This window comes from Pteronotus mesoamericanus, unplaced genomic scaffold (assembly GCF_021234165.1).
Source record: "Pteronotus mesoamericanus isolate MK-2021 breed Mesoamerican mustached bat unplaced genomic scaffold, CSHL_Meso_final contig_25, whole genome shotgun sequence".
Taxonomy (NCBI): domain Eukaryota; kingdom Metazoa; phylum Chordata; class Mammalia; order Chiroptera; family Mormoopidae; genus Pteronotus; species Pteronotus mesoamericanus.
This window is the reverse complement of record NW_026555105.1, coordinates 20614972-20627711: the sequence shown is the minus strand read 5'-3', so window position 1 is coordinate 20627711 and position 12740 is coordinate 20614972. Positions and strand designations below refer to the sequence as shown.

The window sequence follows — 12740 nt, the reverse complement described above, 5'->3', positions numbered from 1 at the left end:
ACTTTATTCAGCATGATACCTTCTCGGTCCATCCATGTTGTTGCAGATGGCAAGAGTTCATTCTTTTTCATTGCTGAGTAATATTCTATTGTATATATGCACCACTTCTTCCTTATTCATTTATCTATTGATGGTCACTTAGGACTCAGCTCCCCCACTACCTCAGGCAATCCCCATACTATTATTCATGTCCAAGGGTCATGTGTAGGTCTTTGGCTACTCCATTTTGTTTACCATTATTTTACATCCCCTTGGCTATTCTGTAACTACCTATTTGTACTTCTTAATCACCTCCCCTCTTCACCCACTCCCCCATACATCCCTCCCATCTCACAACCATTGAAATGTTCTCCATATTCATGATTCTGTCTCTCTCCTTCTTATTTGCTTAATTTGTTTTTTAGATTCAATTATTGATAGATATGCATTTACTGGCATTATATTGTTCATTGTTTTGATCTTTTCTTAAAAATGTCCCTTTAACATTTCATATAATAATGGTTTGGTGATGATGAATTCCTTTAGTTTTTCTTGTCTAGGAAGCTCTTTATCTGCCTTTTGACTCTAAATGATAGCTTTGCTGGGTAAAGCAATTTTGGCTGTAGGTCCTTGCTCTTCATGACTTTGACTTTTTCTTGCCAATCCCTTCTTGCCTGCACAATTTCTTTTGAGAAATCAGCTGACATTCCTATGGGAATTTCCCCGTAGGTAACTGGCTGCTTTTCTCTTGCTGCTTTTAAGATTCTTTATCTTTAACCTTTAGCTTTTTAATTATGATGTGTCTTGGAGTGGGCCTCTTTGCATCCATCTTGTTGGGGACTGTCTGTGCTTCCTGGACTTGCATGTCTATTTCCTTCACCAAAGTAGGGAAGTTTTCTTTCATTATTTTTTCAAACAGATTTCCAATTTCTTGCTCTTTCTCTTCTCCTTTTGGCACCCTTATGAGGTAAATGTTGGACCTCTTGAAGTTGTCCCAGAGGCTTCTTACACTATCCTCATTGTTTTGGATTCTTTTTTCTTGTTGTTGTTCTGAATGGTTGCTTCTTGCTTCCTTATGTTTCAAATCATTGATTTTATTCTTGGCTTCATCTACACTACTGTTGTTTCCCTGTAAATTGTTCTTTATTTCAGTTAGTGTTTCCTTTACTCCTGACTGGATCTTTTTTCTGCTGTTGAGGTCCTCACTAAGTTTCTTGAGCATTCTTATAACCAGTGTTTTGAACTCTGCATCTGATAGATCGCTTATTTACATTTTATTTAGTTCTTTTTCTGGAGTTTTGATCTGTTCCTCCATTTGGGCCATATTTCTTTGTATCCTCATTTTGTCAGCCTTCCTATGTTTGTTTCTATGTATTAGGTAGAGCTGCTATGACTCTTTGTCTTGATAGTGAGGGCCTAGTGGCACAGCCTTCCCTATCACCCAAGCTGGGTACTCTAGGTGTACTCTTCATGTGCACTGAGTACACCCTCCTCTTGTAGTTCAGCCTTGTTTTCCATTGGAGGTCAATGGAAGAGATTTACCCATGCCAGTCAGCTGCAAGGATTGGCTATGACCATGGATCACCAATCTCCACCCTCTGTGGAAGATCAGCTGCATGGGGGCAGGGTGGTGGTGTTGCTACATGGTCTGTAGCTGTCCACTGGGTGCACAGGTTCTGGGGTTTCCTGGGTGGTACAGGCCAAGGTCAGTCCTGACTTGTGTTTTGCCCAGGACCACCCTGCCCGAGCTATAAAGCAATATGAGACAGTTGCTACTTGTGCTGGGCTTGGAGATTCCCAAGTGAAACCAAGCTGTGAATCTAGGCCGGTTGTTACTAGTGCTGGGTCTGGGGCCACACAGCAAAAGGTGTGGGGGGTGGGGGGCTCACTGAGGCCAGCTGTTGCTTTTTTGAGAGGACATAGGTGTGAAGCACGAATCAAGACCAGCCAGTCATACGGAAAAGCAGCTTTGGTGGGCCCATAAATTGGGTAGGGTGGAGTCTCTGGGGATCTCCAGGGCAGGGCAAACAGTGTAAGCCAGGTTGATGGAGTCTCAGATATGGCACCTACCTGCTGGTTTTGTGACTCTGTGGGGGAGGGTTCAGAAAAGGGATAATGGCCTTGCCCGCCTTTCCGTCTGGGAGAAAGCTGTTCCCCAGCTCTTATCTTGATGCCAGACACTTTGGTTTCTCCCTATATGCCACTGGTGCCTTTCAAGCTGCTACCCTGGTACTGGAGCTTAGAGGGAGTGAATCTGGGTAAGTCATGTATGGGTTCTTTAAGAGGGACTGCTTGGGACTTCAGCAGTTCTTCCACCAACTTAATGTTCACTAGTTTTTGCAACCAGAAATTATGAGGATTTATCTTCCTGGTACTGGAACCCTGCTCTGGGAGGCTTGATGTGAGCTGGGATGCCTTGCTCCTGAGATATCCCTCCTGAATTTTTATCTACCACAAATGGATATGGGCACAGCCCATTCTGCATCTCTGCCCCTCCTACCAGCCTGGATGGATGTGATTTCTTTAATTCCATAGTTGTCACACTTCCATTCAACTCGATTTCTGATGGTTCTGAGTGATGGTTGTTCTATATTTTAATTGTGATTTTGATGTGGGTATGCGAGGAGGTGTGCCGTGTTTACTTATGCCGCCATCTTGACCAGAAGTCCACCCTATGTCTTTTGATTAGAGTACTTAATTCATTTACATTTAAAGTAATTTCTGATAGATACAGGAAGTGTTGGAGGAAAGTTTCATAAAGCCTTATATGTCAGACAATGGTAAAGTGGGAGCATTTGGGAAAGAGACCTGCTTGAGTGGGAAAGTAACATTCTTGGACTTTAAATATCCATGGAGTTAGCAAGTCTGTACTACATTCCCACTCTGCTCCAGGAACCAAGGGTGGGATGGTGAGCAGAGCTGACAATGATCCTGCTGTCATGAAACTCAATCTCTGCTGGGCAGAGGGACAACAAATAAGTAAATTAACAAAATAATTACTGATTTTTGAAAAGTGCTAAGAAAGAAGTTGGCAGAGCAATATAAAGAACTTTGTTAGATGTGATAATCAAGGATGGCATTTAAATTAAGGCCTGAAGGATGGGACAAAACAACCATACAGATACCAGAGGAAGAGCCCTCCTAGGCAGCAGGAATAGCATGTAGCAATGACCCAAAGCAAGAAAGAGGCTGTTGACCCAAAGGAAAAGGAAGGAGGTGGATGTGACTTGTGTATAAGGAGGAAGGAAGATGCCACAGAGGTAAACAAGGCCAGGCTGGTCAGCGTCTCACTGGTCATGGCAGGGAATGTAGACTTTATTCTTGGTGAAACAGGAAGCCAATATTGGCTGTTAAACAGAGCAGCGATAAGACATAAATTACCTTTTGACTGCTGTGTGGGAAATCAGTCAGGGGATTAAATGAGAAACCAATCAGGAGACTGTTGTGAGATTTTAGATTAAGATGACAGTGGCTTGAATTTGATGGAAAGAAATGGATGGTCTTGAGGTATATTTTGAGAACACGGTCACGGGACATGCTGCTAGATTGAATGGAGTGAGGTGAAGTAAGGAACTAAAGATGACTTCTAGGTTTGGAGCAACTGGGTTCTTGTTGCTACTGTTTTCTGAAAAGGGTAACCATAAAGTAGGAACAAGGCTTGGGGAAATAAGGTTTCCACCAGGAGTTCCATCCTGAATATATTAGACATCCAAAAGGAGATGTCACTTAAGAAGGTGAATGTATCAGTCTATAGGTTTGAGAAAATCTGGGGTTAGAGACTGAATTTGTTCAAAGCATCTAGTGAAAAAAAAATAGAGAGAAAAGAACCTAAAAACAAGCCCTGGTGATTGAGAAAGGAAGGAAGAGCCTGGATAGAAACTAGAAGAGAGTGGTCTTGCCAATCAGAGGAAAACTATGAGTGTCTGATAATTTAGAAGTCAAGAGAAGAAAGCATTTAATGAGAAGTTAGTGGCCCTATATCAAATACTGCTCAGAAATTAGTAAGAGGAAAATTGGGGTTCTCTCTTGGGTTTGGCAATATTGGGGACAGTTGGTGACCTTTACCAGAGAAGTTTCAATGGCAGGGTCAAAGCCAAATTGAATTGAATAGAAAAATGGTAGGAAATGAGAAATGGAGAAAGTGAAGGAAGACAACATTTTGAGAAATTTTTCTTTGAAGAATTGCAAAGAAATGGAACATTGTCCAAAGAAGGATGTGGAATTAGGGATGTTTTTCTTTTAAGATGGGAGGTACTAGAGCATGTTTGCATAATAATAAAAATGATCCAGTAGAGAAGGGGAGAATGAAAAGAATAATTGAAGATAAAGTCCTTGAGTAGAGGAGAGGAGCAAGGATATGGATGAGTGGAGGGGCTGGTTTCTCTGGCGTAGGCACCTATCCCTGTGTAAACAAAAGGAAGACAGGCATCGTAGGACCAGATGGAGGAGCATGTACACTTAGTAAAGAGAAGTGGAGTTGTTTCTGATGGTTTCTGTCTTTTGAAATATGAGGCAAGGAGTGCTATTTTAGTGAGGGGAAGTGATAGAAGATTAATGAGAGCAGAGACAGCATGCAATAGTCATTTCAGGGAGTAAGGAATCAAGCTTCTAGGAAGAAAACAGGAGATCAGCTGGGCCGTGCTGAATGCTGTTTGAGGTTTGAGGCCCTGAATTTCCAGTGAGCTCCATGAGGCCAGTTAGCTAATTTCCTCTGAGAATAATCAGCTTCTGAAGTGTGCAAACGGAGAAGGCAAGCATTCTACCAGGGTGGGACTTTGACAGACAGATACCGTGCAGTGTGGAACATGGAAACTGAGGCTGTCCGCAGAGAACTATTACGGGGCTGGCTCATGCTGTCCAGGCTGAGCACAGAGGGAAGTGGAATCGGGAGGTTGAGGCGATTAGTGGAAAAGCAGTGGGATCAAGGGCTTCATTTCAATTTTAAGAACAAGTAACTGAGGAGTAGGAGTTGGAGCAAAGTGGAAAGGAGTATCTTAATTTTTTACAGTCAGTGTCTAAAAGGAGGAAATTAGGGAGTGAGATCAATCTAGATCCAACTTACATTTATCAGGAATTGGATGTGTGCAAGACTGTACCAAGCGCTTTCCTGTCTGTTATTTCATTTAATCCTTATGAAGACCCTGTGCCTTGGGTGAGACACATCCTCATTTTATGGATGAGAAAATAAGGCAGTGAGGATTACATGGCTTGTCTAGGGTCATGCCGTTGATGTGTGATCAAGCACGTTATCAACCCAGAGCTTCTGATCCTGAGTTTAATGTTCTTCCTTTTGACCGCTTCAGTGGTACTTAGACTCTGAGACTGGAAGTGTTCATCAAAAATTTGTGCTGGGAATGACTAAGTCAAGACACAAGGTTCAGTGTTTTCATTTGAAGGGACTGAATAGTAAGCAGGTGACTCTGAACAAACTCAGGGTAATGAATCAAGTTCTTTTTTTTTTAAAGATTTTATTTATTTATTTTTATAGAGGGAGAAGGGAGGGAGAAAGAGAGGGAAAGAAACATCAATATGTGGTTGCCCCTTACATCCCCCTTACTGGGGACCTGGCCCACAACCCAGGCATGTGCCCTAACTGGGAATCAAACCAGTGACCCTTTGGTTTGCAGGCTGGTGCTCAATCCACTGGGCCACACCAGCCAGGGCTGAATCAAGTTCTTTTTGATTAGTTGGATAAGTAGCAAGGGTTGGGGATACTTGGGTCCACAACCACAATCATGGGGCTAGTGATGGTAAAATCCTGTTGTTCCATTTCAGGATCTACCCTGGAAAAGGACTAGCCAACAGTTCAGTCTGATACAGCCCAGCTAGAGGGGAAAAAAAGAGATGGAGCAGGAGTCCACACAGGGTCCGATGCCAGTTCTCTCCAAGAGAACTTAGGAGACACCAACCTGGAGTTTCTAACAAGACAGAGCTGCAGGTATTGCTATGGGAGTGCCACAGCCTTCATTGTGAAAGTAGAGAAAGAGAAGCAGCAAGCTAATGGGTTCTTGTGTTCATCACACAGGCTATCTTGCTTTCTTGACTTCCCATGAAATACCCAGACATTGAACCTTATAACCTGTCTCAGCCTTATAGCTCTAGGCTGTAAACCTACACTGTCCAATACAATAACCCTAGCCACATTTAGCTGTATAAATTTAAATGTAAATTAAATTAAATTAAAAATTCAGTTTTCCTGTCATACTGGCCACATTTCAAGTGCTCAATAACCACACGTGGTTAGTGGTTGCCATACAGGACAACACAGATGTGGAACACTTCCATCGTTGCAGAAAGTTCTATTGTACTCGTCTAGAAAACAAGAATCAAATGGATAGAATGAACTTTTTTTATTTATATCACCTGGGACCAGTGCGGGGAGGAGGGGCAGCAGGCTAGGAGCTGTGTGCAAGACTGAGATTATTACCACCCACTGATCCATCCTGTTCTCCTTAATACCCCCGTACACCTTTCTTCCTTCTTATGTGTTTCTAAATGCAACTTGGTGGAACTTCCAGACACAAACAAGGTACAGCCAAGAATGATTTAATAGAACTGCAGGACCCAGCGATGTTACACTCAAGGTTGGATAAGAGCTGCCATACTGCAGAAGGTTATCTCAGGCTTTCAGTTGAGTTTGAGGGTTTAGTGTTGACCGGCACGTGCTTTGGATTCACACAGCACTTAGTCTCAGCATTGCATAATATGTAGAATACTTCGCTCTCTTTACACATGATTCTGCAACTTCCCAACTGACCCCAACACTTCTTGACTGAAATTAAAAGGAAAGGAGGGAGAAAGCTCAGTCTTGAAATAAAGCAGAGGGCTGGGGAAGCGGGAGGCCAAAGTAGAGAAGTAGTAAGAGAAATAAAGAGACATGAGAGGTAGAAGCCCTTGTAAGGCATCTTCCACGTTTAGGAGCAATTATAGGCCACTATCCTTTCTTTTCCCACTTGCATCCCCAGTCACAATCTCAAAGTCCTCCCCAACTCAGTGGCTTAGAACCACTAGGCAGCTTCCCCTGGCCAGCTGCCTCGGATGAGGTAAGACGTCCCCCTCTCTCCAGGGTTTCACCTCTCCTATATTATAATGTACCCAGGTATCCAGTATCAACTAGTTACCTTTTCCCTTTGTCCTGAATACCCTTTCTGACCCTGTCAATGAAAAAGGACAGGAACCTGAAATATACCCATCTGGACATTGGCCAGTCTTCTAGGGTATCTATAAAGCTCCCCAGAATATCATACTTGCTTCTCCACAGCACCCTAGGGCTTTTTGCTGGTCTTAGCAGCCAAGATAATTAAGAACAATTGTTCTGGGGAACGCACTACCTGAAGGAGCCCAGATAAATTGAGGCCGCGTAAGAGGGTAGAATCAGAAGCCTCAAACAATCAGAAATTCAGGAACCATTTTCATGAGGCAATAAGAGATCAAAGTTCAAATCCTCTGAGGAGTGTTTTGGAAAAGCTCCCAGTTTCTCTATACTCCATGCCCATATCTTCCTTCTCCTTGTACCCTGGTCCCCAGGTCATGTTCAACTTTTTCGAAGCCAACCAGGGAGGGCAGTTCAGGATGGTCGAGTAATGGCCCCAGAAAAAACTGTCGGTACCAGAACTCAAACTTCCCCTTGGCTAGAGAGAGATCCCAAGGTCTCTGGGGAGCCTGCCAGGCCTTTGCCCCAGCCCAAGCTGTGAGAGCCCCCAGCATTCCCTGAAAAGACATTAGGCTCCCTGACCTACTACCCACTGGGAGAGAACCTAGTTACCTTTCGCGACCTGTGCCAGTGGCAGGGTAACAGTCAAAGCCAGAAGAACGAGCTTCATGAATGATGGGAGAAGATAGGAATCTCCTGGGCTGGCAAGTTAGGAAGGGGTCTCCACTCCAGGCAGTCCAGACTGGCATTTATTGTCCCAAGGAGCCTGGTACAGCCATGATTAGTGAACCAGAAAGCAAACGGTCATTTAAGATTAGATGGGCAGGCGAGTAATCAACCGCACTTGTTGAATGGCTAATATCCGGATACCTCACCCTCTTCTGCACTTCCAGAGGAGGCGGGGAGTGGGGGAAGAGGAGGGATCAAAGAGAAAACACAGCGATATCTTTGAAGAGTTTTATAATACAACTAGAGGGCCAAGAAGGGGGAAAATGTGTTTATTATTAATTCATATCTGGTAAATAAGGAGAGAGAAAGAGAGAGAGGAAGAAAGAGATGATACTCCTCTGTTCCTTTTATTCTTTCCAGCAGTAAGGACATCTTAGGTCACCCCAAATGTTGGTGGTTCATCCTAAGAAAACTATAGAGCAGAAGCAGAAGAAAACACTTCGATAGCTCCATAGCCGTCACCACTGGAAACTGATAACAGCATTTGTGAAGTCAGACGAGCAGGGAGGCCACAGACCTTACTTTTCATAGCGCATGCTTATTACAAACAAGTAGCATCCTCCTCGATGGTAAAGGGAAAACCTTTTACTACCATTGTGGCATTTCTTGAAATGTATGGTAGACTGCATTATGGACCCCAGTTCTTCACCCCTACTGGAATCCACATTTTGGCCACTATCTCATCCTAGGAGGAATGTCCTTCACTGCTTCTTCACTTTTTGTCTTGGCTGTGTGACTTCCTTTAGCCAATGATGTATGGGCAGAAGTGACGGAAGTGATAGCATGCCAGTTCTGAGCATAGGCTTTAAGAGGTGACAACTGTTTTCATCTGCCCGTTTGTGCCCTCGCCACCCCCCATGCACCCAGTGGTGCAAAGACAAGGAGAGATACATGGAGCAGAGCCCTCCCAGATGACCCGCAGGTTGACAGTGAGAGACAGACTTGCCCCCGACACCCCAGCCTCAAACAGCGATGCAGCCAGACTCTAGTTCACCTGCTGACACCTGAGCAACAATGAAGCATTGCTATTTTAAGCCACTGAGTTCTGGAGTGGAATGTTCCATTGCAGTGGCTTACTCATACCTGAAACCAGCAGGTAGAGCAGAAAAGAGCCAGATGCTTTTTGAGCACAATAATGGCAAGGCCTGTTATTCCAAAATGGGCCAAAACAAAAGCATACTAGCAGGAGGAATATCTTATTCCTGATATAGAAGAAGATTATTGTCTCCAAGAAAAATTAATGCTCTGTACCAAGAGTCATCTGACTTTTTCTGTAAATACCCAGATATTAAATATTTTAGGGTTTGCAGGTCATGCAGTCTCTGTCACGGCTGCTCAGCTCTGCATCTGTAGCATGAATGCACCATAGACAGCACATAACACATGTATGATATGGCCGTGTTCCACCCAAACTTCAACAGACACTGAAATTGGAATTTCTATATAATTTTCACATGTCACTAATTATTATTCTTTTGGGGGGTTTTTTTGCAACTATTTAAAAATGTAAATAATATTCTTAGCTCCCAGGCCATACAAAATCAGGCTCAGGCCAAATCTAGACTGGCAAGCATTAAAAATCTGAATAATGCCAAATGATATCAGGAAAATGAGGATAGAGAAATACTCATGTACTCCTGGTGGGGTATATAGATCAGGAGCATAATGGCTGTGAATTGCATGAAGGCTCAAGGTTCCTCACTTGCTTGGACTCTTCTAAGTGCTAGGAATTCTGGAATGTTCTAAGTAAGGAGAGGAAACCACACTGCAATCAGGAAACAATAGTAAGAGAGCATTTCAGGTAAATTGCCTTAAGAGATCCCAGCAATCTATTGTTGTTTCTTAGCTCATTTAAAATAAATACTCACTTTTGGACTGTTAGAACTTTTCAGGTGATGAAAATGTTCTATACACAGATGTCAAAACTCATCAAAATTTATACCTTAAAATGGGTGCATTTTATGTAAACTATATCACAATAAAGTTGACTTCCTTAAAAACTAGTGTTAATTTTTAAAAATTAAGCAACAGAATGAGGTATACAACATAAAACAACTTATATAAAATAAAAACACACATTAAAAGGTACAACTTAAAACATTGGAAGAGCTGTCTATGTGGGATGGGTTATGGACGGGAGTTGATTATAGGGATAAAAATCAATAAATCAGTAAAATAAAATAAGAAAAAGGCTTTGCATCAGACCAATGAAGACAAATTTGCCATAAATAATTAACTCAATCATTGACTAAAGAAGACTAAAAAGAAAGAAAACAAAGTGTTCTATTGACAAGGGGCTCACTTCTAAGAATTGCTAGTGAGGAAGCCAGCCCTCTGGATTGGAACTCGTTTCCTCTCCTTCCAGAAAGGGCTGCAGAAAACAAACCTGAAGAGCACACAGCCATTTGCACATCCAAGGAACCCTCAGTAGCACCAAGACCCTCCCACACTGAACTCCTGTTCGGAGATCTACTTCTCCTCCAGCACAGACCCCGTCACAGTTCTGCCTGTTTCTTCTTGTGGGCGCTAATTACCAGAATAAGGTGGGCTAAGGAAGGGAGGGTCTGATTCCATTCTGTGCAGTATTTTGCAGAATCAACAATGGTTTTAAATAGTAGAGGAAACTCCTACCCCTCTGACAGAAGGTGCTGCAAGACAAATACCCTGATTTCTCTATAAGCTAAAAAGGGCTTCCCACACACTTGACTATATTGATCTGCACCTTTGGGGTGTCTTAACAGTTAGCATCTCCTCCTCCATTGCACTTCTACTGATAGTCAACTGTTTTGTCATGGCTCTCATTGAAAGCTCTCAAAGAAAACAATATAATGGGCTAAAAAGAATCTGATTCATTGGCTAATAGAGGTAAACCTTTGTAAAAAGACAGAAAACTATGGAACAATCTACTGATATCTGCACACTTGAGCTTTGTTTTGTTGTTGTTGCTAAACATGAGACATGAACTGGATAAGTGGGTGAACAAAAAGAGCAAAGGGAGTTATGGAAGCAGAGCAAGAAAAATATGAAAGGAACAAAGAACTGAGGAGGGACTGTGTGCTTTTCAGACAAGATTACAGAATTAGAAAGGAAGAGTCTGCAAGTAGCTCTTTAGGAAGATGATCTGGAGATGTGGGAAGGTTGGAGGCTTCCGGCAGAAAGGGGTGTGCAGTGATGAAGGGACTTCCTTGTGAAGTGACCAGGAGCCCTGAGTCCCAAAACTGACCGTGTACTCAGTAACCTGCCCTTGAGGCCAGCCAAATGTGCTTGGCCCCTTTAAACAGGCTCCTGTAGTGCTATGGCCCTTCATTGAACACCGTTTGCCTCTTCCTGGGCCCGAAGTGGGTACCGCTATCATCTCTGGCCTAGAGGCAGGTAGGATGGCATCTGATATTCAGAAAATGCCGAGTCTGTGCCCTGCCTCGCCATTGCTCTCGCTTTGACTGAGTGTTGACCATAAGCCACCCTGGGTGGAGGGTACCTCACCTAGAAAACGAACTTTCTTAGGCTTCCAGGGGATTTAGTCCACCTTGGCCAGCTCCCTTCCACTCCCCTCTCAGACTTCTGCCACCCACCCCTGGTGATTCTCTGCTTCCAGCACAGCAGCAAGGAAAGGAACCTCATCTACATGTCACTTCCCTGTAGTCTTTGGGAGTGGGGGACATTGGAGCGTGGTGGGGAAAGAGGACCAAACTACTGGTCCAAATAAGCTTGGAGATTTTTCTGGCTTTCTGTTGCATTCCCACTCTCAGCTCCTGGTGCTGCAATTAGCAATGATGGTGGATAGGCTGAGGCTTCTGCTTCAAGTTATTTGAAATAATGTTCTATCACCAAAGACAATAGGCTTTGGAGCTGAACAAATTTGGATTAAAAACATCTCTTTGCTACTCATTAACCAAGTGACTCTGAACAAGTCACTGTCTCTGGACCTCAGTTTTCTCTTCTCTAATATGGAGACAACATTGCTGATCTCAGAGATGTGCTGTGGTGGTTAAAGGAGGCAACGCTTGTAAGGCACACAGACCGGTAGCTGCCAATAACAGTGGCAACCACTGTTATTACTATGGATTCTCACCTTTCCTCACTCTTGGAGCTTTTGACTGCTGATCTCTTTCCTCCCTGAAGCTCTCCTGACCCTCCTTCCATGTTAACGTAAGCAATATTCAATAAAAGAGACAAGGATCATCAGTGATTGAGAGGCTTCTCTGCTTGCTGAGTATTTTCAAATCAAGGTGGAAAATTTCAAAACCTTGGGTCTCAAGCCTGAGACGCAGAGTGCTTACCCAGAATGCAAGCTCAAGGGCAGGCCTCTCCCCTCTGTGCCCGGAGTGTACACAGTGTAGCTCTCCTGAGCACTGGCGCGAGATGAGAGAGAAGGTTCCCAACTATTTATCAGAGCCTGTTTCCCAGCTTATCCCTGCTCCTAGCTCTCCTCGTGCCTCCCAGGGTGTCTTCACCAGCTTCTTATCTTCACTGTTGCCGAAACGTCCCAGAAGCTGTTTTTCCCCCTGAACCCTTCTTTTCATGTGTCTATTTTCCCAGGAACCAACCACTGCTCTGTCTGTGTTGGTCATGTTTTCATCCCTTCTAGAATGTTCTTCTCTGGCCTCCCCCTCCACTTCCAAAACCACCCAGGCCATTTTAAGTTCCCTGTGGACTGAGGATGAAAGTGCCCAAGAGGTGGTAGCCCAAGAACTGTCTACAAGGGTTTCAATCCTTAAAATGCTTACAGCTTCCTTAGGAAAATAAAAAGCAAGCATTTTTAAATAAACTTTTTATCCTTCCAAAAACACTCAGGAAATGTTTGCTAAATAAATCAAATCTTTTAAGTATCTACTATGTGAAGGTGCTCTATTGAGCATCAGAAATATAGAACATGATA

The 12740-nt window shown here is 43.4% G+C and overlaps 1 protein-coding gene across 1 annotated transcript; it reads right to left on the bottom strand.

Annotated features, from left to right (window-relative positions):
- Positions 1–6593: 6593 nt before the first annotated feature.
- DEFB121 (defensin beta 121) lies at positions 6594–7802 on the bottom strand. Its single transcript, XM_054574158.1, has 2 exons — positions 7745–7802; positions 6594–6751 (listed from the first exon to the last, which is right to left on the bottom strand). The coding sequence occupies exons 1-2, from the start codon at positions 7800–7802 to the stop codon at positions 6594–6596; spliced, it is 216 nt and encodes a 71-aa protein (XP_054430133.1).
- Between the last annotated feature and the right edge of the window lie 4938 nt (positions 7803–12740).